The sequence below is a fragment of the Rhinolophus sinicus genome, chromosome 13 (assembly GCF_057876585.1).
Source record: "Rhinolophus sinicus isolate RSI-liver-muscle chromosome 13, RSI-T2T, whole genome shotgun sequence".
NCBI lineage: Eukaryota > Metazoa > Chordata > Mammalia > Chiroptera > Rhinolophidae > Rhinolophus > Rhinolophus sinicus.
The window spans coordinates 48,595,671-48,618,313 of NC_142513.1; the positions used below are offsets into that span (position 1 = coordinate 48,595,671).

A 22,643-nucleotide genomic window follows, 5' to 3' on the forward strand; every position below is an offset into this window, starting at 1 on the left:
GGGGAGGACGAAAAGGGTAACGGGGGTCACATACCTAGCGACTGGAGACTAGACTTTTGGTGGTGAGCACACGATAGTATGCAGATGTCGTATTATAAAGTGGTACACTTGAAATTCATATCATGTTATTAACCAACATTTCCCTAATAAGTTTAACAATAAAAATATTTTTAGAAGTACCTTTGTCAGTCGCCTTCTTGTTCAGGAAAAGAAGAGACATTCTTCTTTCTTTAGAATAACGTAAGTCCAGTTTTGTCCAGTTGTCTTTTGTTCATTAGGATCTTGTGAATTCTCTGTTGAGATTTGGCAGCGGAGGGTGTGCAGTATTGTTTCCCCATCAGACATTTAATGGGGAAACATTTCTACGAAAATAAAACAGAAACAAAGATCAATATGAAGCGAGTTTCCGATTCCAGAGGAAAACCTGATGAGAGTATTTCTAGATGGGCTCAAAGCATCGTTAGACGGTGGGTGTATACAGTGGCAGCAATCTGCTGGATTTTCCTGGTTTGCAGTTTGATTTTCCGTGGTGGTGGCATTGGTGTCCAGGTGAGCTTCTGAGTGTCCCATCCAGCAACAAGCAGAGACTTTGTCCACGTGATCTGTGGTGATTTCCTTGCAGTTTACATAACATCATCCAGCTTCAGCTTTCAGGGTTTAGGGACAAGGACATTTTTACTTCTTAATGACTCCATGTAAGAAGGGAAAAAAATGGAAACATTATTTTGAAGAGTCGTAGCTAGACAGTGGGGATGGGGTGGGGGCGGGAACTAGAAGACTTGAGGATTTGTCAGGACTGGGAAAAGATGCAAGACAGAACATGCAAGGTTACAGCAGAGTTTCCCAATGAAACATGATTTTTCTCTCTATAGTTATCACCATTCAATCAGAGATAATCAAAGCAAGACTAATTATTTTGCAAAGTCTAGACAAACATAGTGAGATTATTTAAGTAAGTGCAGCAAGGATAGTGATTGATTTCCTGTGTCTTTTGTGTTTGCTTTGCTGGAACTTTCCAAAAGGAATCTCAGATTGGATTTTTCCAAGTCTCTCAAGGCTAGGAAACCAAGCAGAAAACACGCCAGATGTTGCCTGCAATATCTACATATTTAGGTAAAGTCCTCTCTTCTCTTCTAAGGATCCAAAAATTATCCTGAGATTTCTGGTCCTGCCAGGAAGTAAATTTCCTTACAAACTTTTAAGGTAGAAACCCTGTAAGACAGGTTCAAGCTGGGTGGTGGTGGTTGTTGTTGCTGATGTTGTTTTTGGTGGGGTCAGTTATAAGCATGGCTTTTTAAAAAAAAAACAAAAAACTTTTATTTATTTTAAGTGTGTTTTTCAAGGACCCGTCAGCTCCAAGTCAAGTAATTGTTTCAATCTAGTTGTGGAGGGTGCAGCTCACTCTGGCTCATGTGGGTATCGACCTGGCAACCTTGTTGTTAAGAGCGCTGTGCTCTAACCAACTGAACTAACCCCTAAGTATGGCTTCTTAAAGTCAACCTTAGTTCCGTAAAGTTGTCTGATCGTATCATTCCATGTACTTAATTCGCAAATAGGACATTTAATTCAAAGCATTGGAATATAACCAATGTTTTGAATTGGGTCCTGTAAGTAACTACATTGCCATAAAAATACGAATCGTTGCTAAGAGTCTTCAAATTCTAGAGGGGTTAGTTAAGGAGAAAAAAGAATTGTTTTATCTTTGTTCACAAAGTCATACTTTACCAAATTGCTGTAAGTTACAGGTAACTTAAGAGAAAAAGTTTTTCTTCTCTATGGAAAACAAAACAATAAAAACTCAGTAATGCTTAAACAAGATTATTTTAAAAAGTATAATTGTCCTCATCAGTTCATTAAGCCCCATGCAATTAATTCTGCTTAGTCTTATGTTGGTAGCTTTATGAATCAGCTTCTTCATTACTTCTGAAAATTCATATTTAGTCCAGAGACATGGTTTCAACGTTATTAGTTCTGCCAGCATGCAGGATTCACACCTGCAGCTTATTGTAAACACAGAGAAGAACCAAAGCAAAAACAAAACGAAACTATGTGAATGACAGATGATGACATAGAAGGCCATGGTTAAACTTCTGATGACAGTTCATTGGACAAGTAAATTAGTAACTTCTGTGGCATACAACATAGTAACTGGATGACAGGGTACTGACACGTTTCTATGAACTTTGCACAATTTCTGCAATACCTGTATTAGTGACATATATCCACACATATACAACCTAAGAAGGTTTGGCACTGCTTCTTACTTGACAATGCTCCCCATGTAATTTAACATACAAAATAAATGTAATTAGTTTAGCATATCACCTTGATGAGAGACAAAATAGTTGAGATTGTTCAGAGGCACTCTGGGAAACCTCCAAGTTAATTTAAGACGAAACAAGACTCTGTTTAGAATTTGATTTTGGGAAGGTGTCAAAAACGTCGAAAGTTTGAACACGATTAAACAGGGTTACAGTCATTGGGAAAGCCAACTTATTTATCCCTTTAACCATCTTTAACAGACAAAAGATTTTAAGGGCAAATACAGAAAGTTGCATAGTTGTAAAACATCGAGTTATTTTAATATTTAGAAGATAGTTTCCTAAGTAATCAGTTACCTGATAAATATTCCATGAAGTGCAGGAAACTATTTGAAGTCACAGCATCTTGGTTTCCCTGGCAGTGTACTTTCTAGGTAACGGAAAACGTTTTTACAATTTCTTATTTTTTATTTATTTATTGGGGTGACATTTGTTAGTAAAATTACATAGATTTCAGGTGTACAATTCTGTATTACATCATCTATAACAATTTCTTATTAAGAGAAACTCATAGACACAGACAACAGTTCAGTGGTTACCAGAGGGTAAGGGGGCAGGGGGTGGTGGATGAGGGTAAAGGGGATCAAATATATGGTGATGGAAGGAGAACTGGGCTCTGGGTGGTGAACACGCAATGTGATATGTAGATAATGTGTTACAGAATTGTACACCTGAAACCTGTGTAACTTTACTACTATTGTCACCCCAATAAACTTTAATTTAAAAAAAAGAGAACCACTAATCTAAGTAAACTTTGTTTCTGTAGCAGAGAGAGAGAACCAAGTCTAGTTTTGCATCAGTGTACTATTAATTGTAAGGTTAAATTAAAAAATCGTATACATATATATCTCAATCGTAGTCATGTTTGAGCATTCAAGATGAGATTACTTGTCTACATTTATTTTTCACTATTCTTATGCAACTTTTTGTCTTATATCTATTAAGGTTTTGTCTTACTCTTGTCTTCTTTCTCATTCTCAAACAACCATCCATTCCCTTTAGGGCAAACCCACTCTTTTTCCCTTTAGAAAAACACTTTCCTCATACCTTTCCTGAACAAAGACATGTCTTACTGTTTCCGCATTAGAGGTTTCTTCTTTACCTTCACTAGTCATGGTGGTTTCATTTACATGTATGAATTAGAACATTTAACCAATATTCTTCTTTCTAGACAGAGAAACTCAAACAGTAAGCAATTGTTAACTCTCTGGCACGTGCTATCATTCTGTAGCAAATTTATGGATATACCATTTTATAATTTTCTAGAGGCATATGCATTTTTAAAAATTAAAATTAAAATTTTATTTTTTGAAGTTATAGTTAATATACAATTTTATATTAGTTTCAGGTGTACAACATAGGGGTTAGACATTTATATAACTTACGAAGTGATCCCCCTGATAAGTCTAGTACCCACCTGACATACACAGCTATTACAATATTATTGACTATATTCCCTATGCTGTACTTTACATCCTTATGATTATTTTGTAAATACCAGTTTGTACTTCTTAATCCCTTCCCCTTTTCATGCAGCCCTGCAAAATTCCCTTTCCGTCTGGCAACCATCAAAATGTTCTCCGTATCTATGAGTCTGTTTCTGTTGTGTTTGTTCATTTATTTTGTTCTTTAGATTCCACATATAAGTGAAATTATATGGTATTTGTCTCTGTCTTATTTCACTTAGCATAATACCGTCTAGGTCCATCCATGTTGTAACAAATGGTAAGATTTCTTTTTTTTTTTCAGCCTACAGCACCCGGTATTCCCAGGTGGTCTCCCATCCAAGTACTAACCAGGCCCGACCCTGCTGAGCTTCCGAGATTGGGCATGTTCAGGGTGGTATGGCTGTAAACTCATTTTTTATGGTTGAATAATATTCCATTGTATATATGTATCACCTCTTCTTTATCCAATTGTCTATTGATGGGCACTTAGGTTGCTTTCACATCTTGACGATTGTAAATAATGCTGCAAGAACACGGGTTGTATATGTCTTTCCAAATTAGTGTTTTGGATTTCTTCAGAAAAATACCCTGAAGTGGAATTGCTGGATCATATGGTAATTCTAGTCTTTATTTTTTGAGGAACCTCCACACTGCCTTCCATAGCGGCTGCACCAGTTTGCATTCCCACCAACAGTGTATGAGGGTTCCTTTTTCTCCACAGCCTCTCCAACACTTGTTGCTGTTTGTCTTGTTGATGATGACAGCCATTCTGACTGGGGTGAGGTGATATCTCATTGTGGTTTTTATTTGCATTTCTCTGATGATTAGTGATGTTGAGCATCTTTTCATATGTCTGTTGCCAATTTGTACACAAAGGGCCCCCTAGTTCCCAGGCCTTCGGCTTGAGACAAATAGTTATACCATTGGTTCACCTGGTTCTCAGTCCTTTGGAGTCAGACTGAATTACACCACCTTCTGTCCTGGTTGTTCAGCTAGCAGAAGGCATGAGGTAAGACTTCTGTCCATAATACCTGAGGCAATTTTTATAATAAATGTCCTCATATCTATCTACCTGTCTGTCTATTATCTATCTATCTATCTATCTATCTATCTATCTATCTATCTATCTATCCATCTTGTATCTGTCTATCTGTCTATGTGATTATTATTATCTACCTACCTATGAGTTTTATTTTTCTGAAGAATGCTGACTCAGATTTTGGAATAAAGAGTGGTTCTAAGGAACAGGATTTGATATGACTTTCTGGATTGGTTTTGGGGATCCCGCAGTTGTTAATTTGATTATATTTAAAGAAGCTAATGACTCTGTTTCCCTTAGTGAACAGAACACTAATTGTGAATTGTTTTATGGAGATACACAAAATATCGGCTTCGAGTATTTTTACTCAACAACTTAGAACAGGGAAGGAGATAAGTAACCACACGTGATACACTCGGACATCTTGGAAAACTGAACATAATGACATTGGTTGGTTTCTCCTAATGTTTTGGACTAAGTGGTGAAAGACGAGGATAAGCTTCGGGATTTGAAGTCTCAGCTCAAGCCTGGCGTCAGTGACCTAAGCACATCTAGATGTTCCCTGAGTAAGAGTCTTATCTCCTGTCCGGGTTGAAGCTGCTACCAACCAAACGGTGATTGGAGAAATCTCAGCAAGTTGCATTCCCATACCAGGAGGGTTTCTGCACCTAAACCAGGAAACTGATTGTGAGGGGCTATCCTCCATTTATTGGGGTGGGACATGTGGGATGCCCATTATGGACCTGGGGTTGTCAAGCTGCTAATGATGATGAGACTTCTTTGCCAGAGCAAGTGGTCTCATCACCCGCAGTGGAAGAGACCTTCCCAACACAAGTTGCAACAGCATCCCAACTGCAATGGTGTCACCACCTGAGGGATGAATGCTGCATGGTGTGAAAAACATGGTAACAGCCACTCCCGAGGCAGCTGCCATCTATAACTAAGACTCGAGTCCCAGCAGGCACCTAAACGTGAGGTACAAAGTGTGAGCCAGGAGGAGGTGTGCCACACTCCAGAAGAAGTACTTGGGTTTTCTAATTTATATAAGCAGCTGTCTGGGGAATGCACATGGGAATGACTATTGGGGGTGTGGGATGACGATGGCAGAACCTGAGGTGAGTCAGGCCCAGGACATCATTCTGGGCCCATGAAGCAGAGATTCTGCTCCATGTTTGCAGATTAGACAGGCCACTTACAGTCTGTTGGGTTGTTGAGCTGAAATCTGGATCAAACAATGACCTACGTTAAGTGAAATGGAAATGCCTGATCTCCTTCGGTTTAATGTAAAGAAAGGGATTGAAGGAATGTTAGAGTGGATTTGTCATTGAAGACCTACTCACCCACACTGGGACTGTCCAGGAGACATATGTTCCACCGGTATTTTGAGAAATAAATTAGGGATTGGAGCCCCAGCATCCTTGAAGATATCTAATGTTGCTGTTCTCTGTAGACCCAACCTTCAAGTGGGCTGGTAGCTACTCAGTAGGAGAATGTACAGGCCGTCGAAGCAGCTGGATCACAGCGAGGCAGGTGCCTAGGGGCTTCACCCAACCACCAGAGGCGAGGCAGGTGTAGTGGCTGCAATGGACAGAGTCCAGGCAGAGCCGTAACCCTCTGACCCACAGCCTTATGGCGTCTGCTCGTTAATCCAGGTGTTCCTAGAAGTGAAGAAGATTGAAAACTTAGTCAAGTCTTACTTGTTTTATGTAAGCAGAAAACTTACAGGTCAAGTGAATGAAAGTAACGTGAATCATAGAAGTAGTGAGTCTGCCCCTCTGTCAATGCCCTGACTTGGTACAGTTTACAGACAGAACTCCTTGAATGAAGGGGAGACCAGGCCCCCTCGAGGAAGGATCCCATTACACTAAACAAGAGTTATACTTACTCAAAGGGACCCACTTCTTTCTATCAGGGCAACTGGGCATGGGGGGTAAGAAACTAATCAGAACTTTCAGGGACCACTGGACACTAGTTCTCAAGTGACACTTTCCCCAAAGACACGAAATGTCACCAGTGCTCGCTCTGGTCAGAGTAGGGGCTTATGGGAGGTCAGCTAATCCATGTGGTTTTAGCCCAGGTCTGCCCCACAGTGGGCCCACGGGGTCTCTGAAATCATCCTCCGGTTACTCCTGCAGTTCTAGGAACACTTAGGAGGTGTCAGCATTCCCTTACTGGTTCCCTGATCTGAGTAGCTAGGGCTGTTACAGTGGAGAAAGGACAATGCAAGCATTAGAACTACCACAACCTAGGATAACAGGAAGTCACCCCGGGGTTTTTGCAGATTCTTGCTCCCACCCAGGAAAGGCAGATGCAGGGTGAGAGGCCCACCCCACCCACAGTCAGCTCTTTCACAGAGCATGTGTGGTAACGGCTGGACCTCTGAGGATCATGGTGGAGCTTCTCCAATTGGTGACCCTGGTGCAGCTTCTCTGTCAGATGTGGTTCCATTGCTTGAGCAAACTCGTGCATTCCATGGTCCCCATAATGCAGCTCCTGCTCTATAAATAGCCATTTCTCAACCTGTGCATAAGCCCCACAGAAACATGTCCTTTCAAGGGCTAATGTGATACTGCACTGTTCCACTTCAGAGACGTATTCATTCTCCAGACCTGTGTCACCAAATTTCAGTTTTTTCAGAGATCTTGGTCACCTTTCCCTTTCAAAAAATTGCACAATGGTCTATTTCACTGATGCCATTATGTTGAACCCAGTGAGCAGAAACGGCAACTTCTCCAGAATCACTGGTGATGATTCTCTAGAATCATCTGTGTGCCAGAGGGTATGAAGTAAATCCGACTAAATTTCAATGATCTTCAACCTCAGTGAAATTTCTAGGAGTCCAAGGTTCTGGGGTTGCTCAGATGCCTCTTTTATGGTGCAGGATAGGGGTGGGCAGTTAGCTCAGGTGGTTAGAGTGCGGTGTTGATAGCACTGAGGTTGCCGGTTTGATCCCCGCATGAGCCACTGTGAGCTGCGCCCTCCTTAAAAAACAAATAAATAAATAAAACTAAAAATTAAAATAATAATAATAAAAAAGGTAGAGGATAAGTTTTTGCACCCAGCTTCTCCCCTGACCAAGTCAGAGGTACAATGCCTACAGGGCATCCTTGGCTTTCTGAGGCGACTTTTTTGTCACCTGGGTGCATTTCACTGGCCTATTTATTCAATGAACTGAAAAGCTGTTAGTTTTGAGTGGAGTCCAGAACAAGAGAAGGTTCTGCAAAAGGCCCAACTTGCTGTGCGAGAGCTGCTCTGCCCCTTGGGCCACGTGACCCAGTGGACCCCATCGCTCTAGACGTTGTACTGACAGGTCGGGATTTTGTTTGCACTTTGGCAACCCTTACAGGTGAAGTGGAGGCAGTCTTTTAGGGTGTTGCAGTCGGGTCCTGCTATAACCTACAGATACACACTCTGCTTTTGGACCACAACTGAATTTTTGAACACAGAACACAAAGTCATCATGAGACAAGCTGCCCCTCAGGCACGGGGTGCTTTCTTCCCCACCAAGTCTTAAAGTTGAGAGTGCAGAGAAACTTCATCTTGAAATGGAAATGGCATGTATGTGATCAGGCCACAAGTACGTCACATGAAGAAGAGGCCAAAATTTTTATGTCCTTACTTCTACGACCTTATGTTACCGCCTGTCTCCTCCAACCTGCACCCATGCCCTCATGGACAATGACCTCGTACCAGCTGACATAGGAGGCAACATTGTAGGCCTGGTCCCATGCTGGTTTTGCATGAATGCAGGCCCTGTAAGTGGAGAGCTGCAGCCCTGCAGCCCCTCTCTGGGGCACGTTTGGAGGCCAGCAATGATGGAAAACCCTCCCTGTGAGTGGAACTTCGGCTGGTGCACCTGGCTGTTCACTTTGCTTGGAAGAAGTAAATGCCAGAAATGTGATTATATCCTGGTTCATGGCCAATGCCTTGTCTTGATGCTCAGGGACTTGAAAAGAACATGACTGAAAAGGTGATGACCATGAAAATTGGGAAATATCTCTGCGGACAGTATCAATGGGCAAATGTATTTGAAGATTTTATGCCCCGTGTGAATGCTCACCCAGGGGAGACCTCAGGAGAGGAGGGCTTCAATAACCATGTGGACAGGATGATAAGTCAGTGGACACCAGTCACCCTCTTTCCCCGGCCATCCATGTCATTTTCCAGCAGACTTGGCACAAAGCATTTGTGGATGCCTGGACAGAAATTAGGAATGGGTTTAGCACTACTACTTGCACTCAGCAAGGCTGCATGTCCAACCTGCCAGCAGCTGCCAGTACCTGCATCCCACAGGGTGAGGACCCAGCTCCCTGGTGACAGACTGACTGCACTGACCCTCTCCTCTCATGGAAGGAGCAGCATTTTGACGGCCCTGGAATAGACACTTCACCTTGGTACAAATTCACCTTGCCTGCCTGCAATGCTACTGCCAAACCTGCCATCACGGATTGACGACTGCCTTACCCACTGTTACCGCCTTACCCACTGTCACCGCCTTACCCACTGTCACTGCTTTATCCACACTCAACGCCTTATCTACTGTCACAATGCTTCACTCAGCATTGCATTGGATTATGGAGCTCATATCACAGCAAGGGAAGAATGGCCATGGGCCCACAGTCATGGAAGTTACCGTTTTACCGTGTTCCCACGATTGCGGAGCAGCTGGCATGACACAGCAGCATGGGGGCCTTTGGAAGACTCAGGGGCAGTGCCAACCAGATGTGGCAAGGCTCTCCAGGAGACTGGTGGTGACTTAGCATCCAGGACATAGTAATGTTGCTCTAACAGACAGGGTTCAGGTGTTCAGGAACCGAGGGGTGGAACGGGGAGGGACACCAGTCACCACGTCCCCTCAGTGCCCGCTGGCAGCACGGTGCTTCTGGATCCTGCAAGGTTATGCTCTGTTGACCTGGAGGTCTTAGTTCCAGAAGAAGGAATGCTTCCACCAGGAGATAGAAGAACGATTTTCCTGAACCGGAAATTAGGAAGCCACCCGATTACACTGGGATCCTCATGCTTCTGAATCAACAACAGACAAGAAAGGGACGTATTGTGCTTGCTGGTTTGATGGACCCTAAGCTTGGAGAACCCATGGCTGGACAGTAGTTAAAGCCGTCAAAACAGATTAATTCAGGAATATTATAACAGGGGAAAGATACCTCAGTATAGAACCTTGCTTAATCCTAAAGACAAACAACATGGGCAAGTGGGAATTAATAGTCAAGGAGCCTTGGGGTCACTGGAGATGACTAATAGGAAACATCAAGGGAAGGGGCTTCTGGCTAAAGCAACCTACCAGGATTCTGGCCGAAGATGGGCCGTCAGTTGTCATCACCCACTGAATGGAGGAGAATGAGAAACTCTATCAGATTCAAGGGTGACCGGAAATGGATGATGGTAAAGTAGATGTGGTATATGTACACAATGGAATACTACTCTGCCACAAGAAAAGATGAAATAGTGCCATTTGCGACAACATGGATGGATCTTGTGATTATTATGCTAAGTGAAATAAGTCAGACAGAAAAAGTAGAGAACCATATGATTTCACTGATATGTGGGATACAAAACTGAAAGCAACAAAGGAACAAGACAAACAAACAAACAAAAACTCATAGACACTGACAATAGTTTAGTGGTCACCAGAGGGTGAGGGGGCAAAGGGGTGGTAGATGAGGGAAAAGGGGATCAAATATATGGTGATGGAAGGAGAACTGACTCTGGGTGGTGAACACACAATGTGATATATAGATTATGTATTACAAAATTGTACACCTGAAATCTATGTGACTTTACTAACAATTGTCACCCCAATAAAATTTAATTAAAAAAACAACAACAGATGAGCGGCCAGATGGCTCAGTTGGGTAGAGCATGAGCTCTAAACAACAGGGTTGCTGGTTCGATTCCCACATGGGCCAGTGAGCTGCGCCCTCCACAACTAGATTAAAGGACAACGACTTGGAGCTGACGGGCCCTGGAGAAACACACTGTTCCCTCATATTCCCCAATAAAGAAAAATGAAAGAAAACAACAGAAAGAAATGGATGGTGAGAAACTCTTGCTACACTGGCTTAGCTAGGATCTTGATAAGGAGTTTACAAGAAAGTGCACATGGTCCTAGGAATGGTTCAGGTGCTTGACTGAAGTTGTTCAAACAAGGAATCTTTGTCAGTCTCCCCTCATGTTCAAGGAAAGCAGGAACATTTTTCTGCCCTTTGAACAATATGAGCCCATTTATTTTTCACTTGCCTTTTTTTTTTTTCCATTAAGGATTGGCTGAATCTTCTGTTGAGTCGTGGTAATAGCGGGTATTTGCTGGATGTTGTTAGTCATCAGGCATTTAATGAAAGGGAGATTCTAAGAAAGTAAAAGAAAAGCAGATTAATGTTAAAAACCAGGGCCCCTCCCCTCCCCTCCCCTCCCCTCCCCTCCCCTCCCCTCCCCTCCCCTCCCCTCCCCTCCCCTCCCCTCCCCTCCCCTCCCCTCCCCTCCCCTCCCCTCCCCTCCCCTCCCCTCCCCTCCCCTCCCCTCCCCTCCCCTCCCCTCCCCTCCCCTCCCCTCCCCTCCCCTCCCCTCCCCTCCCCTCCGAGGGCAGCCAGTCAAGATTTCTAGTTGTTGGGCCCAAAGCATCTTTACCTGGAGGAGTGAGGACAGCAGCGGCAAACCAATGGATTCTGAGGTTTCCAGTGTGAATGTCTGTGATGCTGACATCAGGGGTCAGTGTGCTGGGTGGCCCACACAGCAACCTGGAGGAAGGTTGCTCGTTCATAGTCTTTTGTGGTGATTGCTTTGAGATATATCATACCTCGTTTCCCCAAAAATAAGACCTAGCTGGATAATCAGCTCTAACGTGTCTTTTGGAGGAAAAATAATATAAGACCCGGTCTTATTTTACTATAATATAAGACCGGGTCTTATATAATAAATATAATAAATGTAATATAATATAATGTACTATAGTAAATATTATAGTAAAATAACACCGGGTCTTATATTAATTTTTGCTCCCTAAGAGCTGATTGTCTGGCTCAGTCCTATTTTTGGGGAAACAGGGTATCATCCAGCTTTAATGTGCAGGGCTCTGGCAAAAGGACACCTTTAGTTCTCAATGATTTCAAGTCAGAAGAGACAATAATTGGAAATACTCATTTGGAACATTCTAGCTAGATATTGGAGGCTCTAGGAGAATTCAAACTGTCAAAGACTGCAAACACACAAGAGAAAACCACAAGAGTACACTACAGTTTTCTTTTGAAACGATCCGTCTCTCTAACGTTCCCACCTTTCCTATTGAAGAGAATCAAAGTCAGACCAATTTGTTTGCAGGTAAGTCTAGTCTCACTGGCTTCACTGTTTACATAATAGCATCAAGTTAGTGATGGGCCACATGGGTCTCTTGAATTCGCTTTACTGGAACTTTTCATAAGGAATCTCGGATTAAGCTTTTCCAAGCCTCTGAGGGTAAAACGTCAAGGGAAACTTGCCACCAGATTTTTGCCTGCCATGCTTATGGGTTGGGATGAATTCCTCTCTTCTCAATACCTCCTAAATATTCTGAGGTTTCTGAGCCTGCCAGAAAGCAAATTGCCCCACTGACCTGTCTGGTCGGGAATCCAGTAAGACGGGTACAGGCTGGTTTTTCTAGGGGTCACTTCATAAGCATTAACTTCTCCAAGCGAATCTTAGCTCTTAAAGTTGTCAGGACATATCTGATTCAATGCACCTCATTCTCAATATAAAGACCCAGTCACAGCCTCGGTAATACATCCCGTATTTCCAGCTATGTTCCGCTACAAGGAAAACAGATTATTTTCGAACTTATGCAAATAACTATATTGCCATAAAAGTAAGAATACTCATGGAGTTTTTTTTTATTTCATGAATGATCAGAAAAAATAATTGCTTCACCTTAGGTCACAAAGATATACTTTACAATTTTATGTAAGTTGCACGTAGGTTAAGAGATAAATGTTTCCTTAATTCTAGTACAAACATTTAATGCCAGCAATGTTCCAAACAAAGCATAAAAAATTGTAATTATCTCCATTAGTTGACTCAGCTCCATGGATGTAATTCTTGTTCTGCCTGAATTTGAGTTAGTAGTTTGATCAATAAATCAGATTTTTCATTACTTCTGGAAATACTAAGTCCAGCAAAGAGGTCAGACAATTAAGTTTGTGAACTTGTTGCAACGATGTTGCTAGCCTTTTTGATATCAGAGGGATTATTCGTTATGAATTTGTACCAACTGGACAAACAGTTAACAAAGTTGACTATTTGGAAGTGCTGAAAAGGCTGTGTGAAAAAGTTAGACAACCTGAACTTTTTGCCAACAATTCATGGCTCTTGCATCACGACAATGCACCAGCTCACACGGCACTGTCTGTGAGGGAGTTTTTAGCCAGTAAACAAATAACTGTATTGGAACACCCTCCCTACTCACCTGATCTGGCCCCCAATGACTTCTTTCTTTACCAGAAGATAAAGGAAATATTGAAAGGAAGACTTTTTGATGACATTCAGGACATCAAGGGTAATACGATAACAGTTCTGATGGCCATTCCAGAAAAAGAGTTCCAAAATTGCTTTGAAGGGTGGACTAGGTGCTGGCGTTGGGGCATAGCTTCCCAAGGGGAGTACATCAAAGGTGACTGTAGTGACATTCAGCAATGAGGTATGGAGCACTTTTTCTAGGATGAGTTCGCAAACTGAATTGACTGATCTCGTGTGTCACAAACTTTTCAAGTGGTGCAATCGTGGAGCATACATGCCCATACCTAACTACAAATATTTAGGAAAAGAAAATCAATGTCAAAAAATAACGTCTGTGAATGAGAAAAGACTTCAGATGACCATCGTTGAAGTCTGGTTAGTGTTCTTTTGATAAGAGATCTTGGTTATTTCTGTGGATATTATATATATATATATATATATATATATATATATATATATATATATATATATAAAATTTTAACATAATAACAAGAAAACGAAGGTATTGGCAGATGCCAATAAACCTCATGTGATTTCTGCAAATTGACATGATAACTTTACATTTCTCCCTCATCCTAAGTTATTTTTCTTGTTGACAATTAAGCAATTTCAAAAAAAAAATCACTCAAGTAAAGAATCTAAAAAGTTAAATGTATGGTTCTTTCTTCTTTTATTTTCTTTTAATTTATTGCTATGGTTGGCATGCATTAAACAACTCACTTTTAATGTTCATTTATTCTTTAGGGTGGATTTCTAGTTTTATAATCTTAAACATCTAGTAAAAATAACATAAACATGTTCTATTACTAAAACTAGGGAGACAAAAATTTATCTGTGCATTGACAGTTAATGCAGAAAACTCTGAAGACACGTCTGCTTTTATTTTCCTCAAAATTAAAAAAGAAAAACTGGCTTTATTTACCAAAGATTACTCCTATAAAGGTTTTCTTTAAAAAAAGGATTTATTTTTATATTACTGAGAGCTTTAGGAATACTTAATTTATAGAAGCATTCATTTACTTCTATGACAATTTGAATGGAATTCCATTAAGGAATTTTATGAATTAATTTGGTATTATCATCCAAATGTAGAAAATTTATCATAAACTTAATATACACGCATACATATATACACACAGAAGCATAAAAAGTAATATATAGATGCAAACAGAGATCTCATAGCTTTCTTCTAAAATTTTAGCCTTGACTCAATAAACATAATACTACAATGTCACTGGTTTATCTACTTTTTATGTTTAGTTAAATTGTGTTTCTGGCAAATGGGCAAGTTATACCATGTTTCCCCAAAAATAAGACCTAGCCGGACAATCAGCTTTAATGTGTCTTTTGGAGCAAAAATTAATATAAGACCCAATATTATATTAAGTTATGTTTGTTATGTTATGTTATGTTATGTTATGTTATGTTATGTTATGTTATGTTATGTTATGTTATGTTATGTTATGTTATGTTATGTTATGTTATGTTATGTTATGTTATGTTATGTTATGTTATGTTATGTTATGTTATGTTATGTTATGTTATGTTATGTTATGTTATGTTATGTTATGTTATGTTATGTTATGTTATGTTATGTTATGTTATGTTATGTTATGTTATGTTATGTTATGTTATGTAAGACCTGATCTTATAGTAAAGTAAGACCGGGTCTTATATTAATTTTTGCTCCAAAAGACGCATTAGAGCTGATTGTCCGGCTAGGTCTTATTTTCGGGGAAACACAGTAGTTACCTGTTTAACAGTATTTCTGAAGGAGACTTTTAAGATTTTCTTTTGTCCTGATGACGACTGTAAAATAAATTTTAGGTTTGTGACTGAGAAGACATCTAGAAACTGTCTAGATGCCTCCAAATCCCATCGGAGTGGACAAAACATTAAGGTGTTTTTTTTCCCCATAGCCTTCTATTTTCTTTTCAGCCTCAGGTGGTTGCTTTTTGGGGTCCCCCCATCCCTTGAAGGCACTTGAAGTCCTGGCAAAAAGACTTTCCGTAATTACAGACAGCAGAATTTTTAATGATTGTTATTATAATAATAATAACTTACAATCAATATTAATTAATATTAGTATTTATTATTATTATTGAGAGGGGAACCATAGCACTGGCAGAGGCCTTCTCTGTGCTCATCTTCAGGTTTTACCCCTGGCACTGGCTGTGATGCTTGGAATTTTGAGGTTCAGGGAATTCAGAGGATTTGGTAGCACAGTGTTTGGGGAGAAGAAGAAACTTTCTGGGTGACAGATCGGCTACTCCTGCTGACATGTTTCTAGGGACCCATGGTGGTAAAGAAATGAGGATAATTTGAAGGGAAAAGTCAAAAGATAGAATTATCAAGTGTTGAATTTCCAAATGAGAGGTGTGGCTTTTTCAAAGTCTTTTTCTCCTTATAACCATTCACGCCCATCTCCTGCATTAATAGCAGTTTAATAGAAAACACTTTGTGAAATAAATTTTAAGTACATACGCACGCACGCATATAAAACTATGTTTTGAGGAGAAAGCAAGCTCTAATTTGTGGGAAAAGGATTAACTATTTCTTTTTTCTGAAAAGAGATATTTTGTATTTTGTTTTCTATTAAAATGTGTTTAGTTTCCAAACTACAGCAACAACAACTCTGGGGGGGGCTAGAGTTCAAATGACTGAAGGACTAAAATGGGAAGTTGAGAGACAGCAAAGTGGACAGAAGGAGGGAGGACGTCGGGGTTTGAAGGAAGTGTGTGAGGGAGGAACCAACTTTCCTCTTCCCTCAAGGCCCTTCTGGCTGGTCTAATAATTAAATGGACGTTGACAGATTAGTGAGAGAAAATCACCCAATTTAATGCATACATCTGTATGGGAACCCAGCACACATGAGAGAGTCAGAGACCCCACATGCAGGAGAGATAGAAAGGGAACGTGGGTGCAGAAGACATCCTGAGCTAGGGATGAGGTCAGGCGCCTTGGGGGATTCATAGGGTCACTGCAGGACGATGAGAAGAGCAGACGTTCAGTAAGTAAAAGTTTGCCCTGCCCTGTAGGTGGGTCCAACAGAGACAATGGCTGACGACCTTTATGATGGGAAAAGCCCCAATTCAAATTCTAGGTAGTTACAGGGAGGGCTAGAAGTTTCTCTTAAGGCTGAAACTAAAACTGCCCTTAGATCAGAACAATCCGCAAACAGTGAGGCACATCTTGGGGTGACTAGCTCTGAACCCCCAGACCAGACATATCAAAAGATTCAAGGGAAGGTCCAAAGCAGCAAAAGGAGGAAGGAGAAGCAGGGTGATGAGAGGGGAGGAGGCTCAGAGGAGCCAGTCTGGGAAGGTCATGTCCCCAAAGAGGCCACTGAACTTCCAGTGATTCTTAGTAAAATCGTGACAACAGGAAAGGAACCAGACAGTGTTGGGCTCAAGAACAGGTTTCCAGGGTCTGAGCAGCTCCCGTGTTCTCAGCCAGGGGCATCTCTAGATTCATGAACAGATGCCCTTGGGACTCTAGCCCAGTCTGACTCTCCCTGGGATTGTCCACAACTCTAACCCAGCTTCTAGAATGTACTCAGAAGCTCAGGAATCAAATTCTGTCGCTGTCAGCTCCCTAGGACGTTTGTCTGGACCAACGGTTTAGGAGCTGGGCTTACCAGTGGTCAGTCAGGATAAAGACACAGTTTTTAAAAGCTCACACTTCAGGTCCTGGGTGAGGGGTCTAGGACTCCAGTGATGGATCTGATCGATCCAAGCCGTGGCATTATAACTGTCAAAACAAACAAACAAAAAAGAGTGTTACAGAATCACCTCCCCCAAATCCAGATTCATGAACCCAGTGCACAGGTAAAGCCAAAACACTGAGATACCTGTGCTTGGAGACAGAGGAAGATTTATTTGATTTGGCCAAAGTGCGAGGATGGGAGAGCAACATCTCCCAAGTTCATTTTCCCCAAAAAGCAAAAGTAAGGAGTTTTGATGCAGCCAGGGAGGAGGGGGAGTGCCAGGGAACTGAGAGGAAGTCTGTGTTCCTTTAGTCACAGATGATGCTTTTTTCGCATCAGACTTCTGGGCATTAGCAGCTGGTCACAGCTACCTTGAGGACATTCTTTCCTTCTGCAAAACAAACTCATAAATTCTCCTCGACCCTGAAGTTATCGCCTCCTGCTTGACAAAGAGACACATCAATAACTTATGATGACATTCGTGAGAACAAACGCAGTTAAGCAGGCAGAGTGGTTAAACTGTGGGCCGAGGCCTAATTAAGAATTCAATTACTGAAGTCTAGCCACTAAAAATATGAGGGCATTAAAACTACAAGAGTTTTAAAGGGGGATAAACAGATTTTATCCAGATTGATTACAAGAGGAGAAAAGTGATCTGGGTATATGAGGTCGGACAATTAAGTTCGTGAACTCATCCTAGAAAAAGTGCTATATACCTCACTGCTGAATATCACTACGGTCACCTTCGAAGTACTCCCCTTGGGAAGCGCTGCACTGATGCCAGCACTTAGTCCACCCTTCAAAGCAATTTTGGAACTCTTTTTCTGGAATGGCCATCAGAGCTGTCACTGTATTACCGTTGATGTCCTGAATGTCGTCAAAATGTCTTCCTTTCAATATTTCCTTTATCTTTGGGTAAAGAAAGAAGTCACTGGGGGCCAGATCAGGTGAGTAGGGAGGGTGTTCCAATACAGTTATTTGTTTACTGGCTAAAAACTCCCTCACAGGCAGTGCCGTGTGAGCTGGTGCATTGTCGTGATGCAAGAGCCATGAATTGTTGGCGAAAAGTTCAGGTCGTCTAACTTTTTCACGCAGCCTTTTCAGCACTTCCAAATAATCAACTTGGTGAACTGTTTGTCCAGTTGGTACAAATTCATAATGAATAATCTCTCTGGTTCAAAAAAGGTTAGCAACATCGTTGCAACAAGTTTGCGAACTTAATTGTCACACCTCTTACGAGTGTGGGCATTTTCTCCTTACTGGGACACATACACATACACTCTGAATACAGATCTGTCTTACCTGCGTGCAATGCTTCTGCCAAAACGTCCATCATGCAGTCTGAGGACGCCTTACCCACTGTCACGGTGTCCCGCTCAGCATGGCTCGGGACCAAGACCCTCATGTCTCAAAAAAAAGTGGCAACAGGCCCATGCTCGTTACATTCACTGGTCTCACCACATTCTCAGTCATCCTGAAGCAGCTCGGTTGACAGAATGCAGAAGGGCCTTTGTTAGACATTCCAGAGCCATAAGGTGGTGACAGGTTGCAGGGCTGTGGCATGATTTTCCAGAAGGCCATGTGCTCTGAATGTAACCTCATATATGGTGCTGTTTCTCCTGCAGCAAGGAGTGGTGATCCAGGAATTGGGGAGAGATGGCAGCAGCACCATATACCATGACCCATGGTGACGCACTAGTAGAATTTGGCCCTCTGTTCCAATGACTCTGCGTTCTGCTGAACTAGCAGTCTTAGTTCCTGAAGAAGAGATGCCTCCACCAGGAGACAAAACAGTAATTCCCCTGAATGGAAGTCACGACTGCCCCCTGGTTACAGCGTACACCTCGTGCTTGAATCGATGTGCGGGCAAGGAAGTTTGGTGCCGACTGTGATGCCTGATTCTGATGACGGTCAGGCAGCCGCAGCCAGACAGCAGCTCACGTGGTATTAACTGTGGACTATGGAAGAGAGGAAACGTGTCCTCAGTATAGAACTGGGCTCAATTCTGGTTGTAGCATGAACAAGCAGGAATTTATAGCCAGGAAGCCTGAGGTGGTTCAGAGGATGGGAAATTCCGAGGAGGAAAGATGCAGTGTAGGAATTTGGGATGAACTGACCTCACAGGATTCCTGCTGATGGATGATGGAGAAGTGGAAGCCTAGTTAGATCCCGAGGATGATGAGATATGGTGGGCGGGGGGCTCCAGCTACACTGAGCTAGCAGGATCTTCCTAAGGATTTTACCAGGAAGGGCACGGATGCGCCTAGGAGAACGTCCAAAGCCTGACTGAAGTTTGGTCAAGCAAAGAGGTTTGTCTGTTCCTCCTATTGTGTAAAGAGAGAAGAGACATTCTTCTTTCCTTGTAACAATGTAAGTCCATTTCTTGTTAGGTCAAATTTGTTCATTCAGGACCTTTTGAGTCATACTCGTACATTGAGACTTGGTCGTAGAGAGTATGCTGTACGGTGCAAGCTGTCTGGCCTTGAATGAAGGGGGTTCCCTATAAAAATAAAAGAAGATAGATTAAAGCTAAAACCCAGTTTCCGATTTCATAGGGCACACTGTGTAAAGATTTCTTGATTAGGGGTTCAAAACATTTTTAGATGGTGGGTGTAGATGCAGTGACAATCCACTGGATTTCTAGTTTGGCAGTTTTAACATCGGGTGATGGCACTGAGTTATTTTTCCCTTTGGTGGCACTGGGGTTTTACATGACCTTCCCAAGGGGCACACACAGTAGGAGGCACACAGTGTGTCTATACCTGATGTGTTTATATCATGTCCTCCAGCTTCTGCTTTCTGGGCTTCACGACAAAGGCAATTTTAGCTCTCAATTATTTCTAGGCAGAAGAGAGAAAAATGAGAAACATGACTTTGAAGAGTTGTAGCCAGTTATTGCAGGAAAGTAGAAAAATTCAGACTTTGGCATGGACAGGCAAAATTTGCAAGGTAGAATCTATGAGGATACAGAACAGTTTCCCTTTGAAAAAGAATTGTTCTCTCCGCACACACCACCATTCCATCAGAGATAACCAATGATTAATTGTTTTCAGAATAAATCTAGTCTCATTAAACTTGATATGATTATTTACGGAAGCTCAGCGAGAAGAATGATTTCATGGGTCCCTCAAGTTTGCTTTGCTGGCACTTTTCATAAGGGATCTCAGGTTAGACTTTTCAAAGCTTCTTCAGAATAGCGAAGCCATGCCAAGAATGTTATACTAGATTTTGCCTGCAATACCTATAGGTTTGGATTAATTTCTCTCTTCTAGGGATCCCCAAATATCCTGAGGTTCCTAGAATATGCCATAAAGTGACGTTCCCTTCTGACCTGTAAGGTGGTAAATCCTAGAAGACAAATACAGGCTGGTTCTTCTTTTTTAAAAAGATTTTTATTAAAATATAGCTAATATACAATATTATATTAGTTTCAGGGGTATGCCATAGTTATTCAACACTTACATACCTAAAGAAGTGATCACCATGATAAGTCCAGCAACCATCAGACACTGTACCATGCTATCACAATATTATTGACTATATTCTCCATGCTGTACATTACATCCCCATGACATTGTTTTATACCTAGAAATTTGGACCTCTTATTCCTTTACTTTAAAATTCCCCCTTTAAAAAATTTTTCAATTATAGTTGACATACAATGTTATTTTATATTAATTTCAGGTGTACAGCATAGTGATTAAACATTTATATAATTTACAAAGTGATCTCCCTGATGAGTCTAGCACCCATCTAGCACTATACACAGTTATTACAATATGATTGACTATATTCCCCGTGTGACTATTTTGTAACTACCAATTTGTACTTCTTAATCCCGTCCCCTTTTCCACCTTTCTCCCAACGCCCTCCCACTGGCAACCATCAGGTTGTTCTCTGTGTCTGTGAGTCTGTTTGTGTTTTGTTTATTCTGTTCTTCAGATCCCACATATAGTGACCTCATTTGGTGAGGCAGTTTTTCCGTAAGGGGACTTATAATCATTGGCTCCTTAACATCAACCAAAGTTTCTCAGTCTTCTGGTACTATTTAATTCACCTCATTCTCAAAAGAGCATGCCAGTCGAAGCCTTGGTAACAACTAATGTCATCCTGTGACAAGAAGAACAGATTCTTATTGAACTTGTACAAATAATTATATTCACATAAAAAATAAGAACACACACTAAGAGCTTTCAATTCTGGAAGATCAGGAAGATGAGGTAGGAAGAAAAAGTAATTGGGGCATCTTTGTTCAAGTTTCTGTAAGTTACAAATAGCATAAGGGAAAAAGATTTCCTTTAATCCTGAAAACAAACATTAAAAATCAAAAGGGTAGGGGGTGGTAGATGAGGGTAAATGGGATCAAATATATGGTGATGGAAGGAGAACTGACTCTGGGTGGTGAGCACACAGCGTGATACACAGATGATGGATTACAGAATTATACACCTGAAATCTATGTAACTTTACTAACCATTGTCACCCCAATAAACTTTAAAAAAAAATTTGTGTTGCTATTTAAAAAAAAATTATTGGGGAATATTGGGGAATAGTGTGCTTCCCCAGGGCCCATCAGCTCCAAGTCGTTGTCCTTCAATCTAGTTGTGGAGGGTGCAGCTCAATACCAAGTCCAGTTGCCATTTTCAGTCTTGAGTTGCAGGGGGCACAGCCCACCATCCCATACAGAAATTGAACTGGCAACCTTGTGGTTGAGAGCCCACTGGCCCATGTGGGAATCGAACCAGCAGCCTTCGGAGTTAGGAGCATGGAGCTCTAACCGCCTGAGCCACCGGGCCGGCCCATGATGTGTAACCTTATAGAGGTTGTGCATTTTAGGCGAGAGGCGATGGTGACATCAAGCAGTGAGTGATCTGGACACCTTCGAAGCCTCATCTGAGTGGATAGAATACCCAGTCTGTTTCCAATCAGTCTTTTTTTTAATGGTATCTATTTTATAATGGTGTAACATGTTTAATCATTATCCACACATTAAATAGAATTATGCCAACGCCATAATTTGTATCATTTCTAAGTCTTGAGTTTCTATGTGTTTCTAATATAACATCAGGTTTCAGATTTCTAATAATGCATTCATTATCAGTTAGAATGGACTGTATTTGAACTTATTTGAATGATGTTGAAAATCTTATTTTGAAACATTTCATAGATTGTTTAAAGGCATGCTTTCAACATCTTCATAAACAATAGCTCTCCCAGTCTTCTTCCGTGACAAGACCAAAGAACTTGGGTGACACTAATCTAGAAGGACATTCACAGCTCAAGAAAGAATAATCACTGCTAATCAAAGCAGAGAGAAAACCCACCACTCCGCAACAGTGGAGACATTTCATGTACTGAATATTTCATAAGAAGGGGGCTCTAGCTGAAATGGAAATTCTCAACAGCTTCAGGTTGCATGCAAATATTGACTTAAATATTCTGGCACAGTCCCATTGGTGTGCGGGAAAGTATCAGTGAGTGTGGAGTGATCCTTATAAATTATGGTGACTACATGTGACATGATTCTTGCTAGGTCACAGCAGCTTGTCTTGGCTCATCTTGCATTGCCAGTAATTCCCCTACTTGCCTTTTTGCTTTTCAGTTTCAGGTAATTGCTTTTGGGGGGTCTC

General features: G+C 41.4%; 1 protein-coding gene and 1 pseudogene across 2 annotated transcripts in view; both read right to left on the minus strand.

Moving 5' to 3' along the window:
• The window catches only part of LOC109459032 (uncharacterized), a 62,595-nt gene that overhangs the window by 13,846 nt on the left and 26,106 nt on the right, over positions 1-22,643 (minus strand). The window contains exons 10-18 of one of the 2 annotated variants that reach the window (XR_016018250.1): positions 19,776-19,853; positions 18,316-19,513; positions 17,158-17,452; positions 16,945-17,057; positions 12,412-12,604; positions 11,451-11,560; positions 9,442-11,171; positions 6,149-7,789; positions 181-362 (exon numbers count right to left, since the gene is read on the minus strand). Coding sequence is in view for 1 of the 2 variants with exons in the window: in XM_088789315.1 (XP_088645441.1) it covers positions 6,149-6,174 (26 nt within the window). In the remaining variant the exon portion in view is untranslated. The remainder of the gene's footprint in view (positions 1-180; positions 363-6,148; positions 7,790-9,441; positions 11,172-11,450; positions 11,561-12,411; positions 12,605-16,944; positions 17,058-17,157; positions 17,453-18,315; positions 19,514-19,775; positions 19,854-22,643) is intronic. The other variant, XM_088789315.1, reaches the window with a different exon arrangement.
• Positions 4,069-4,177, minus strand: LOC141568398 (5S ribosomal RNA; annotated as a pseudogene).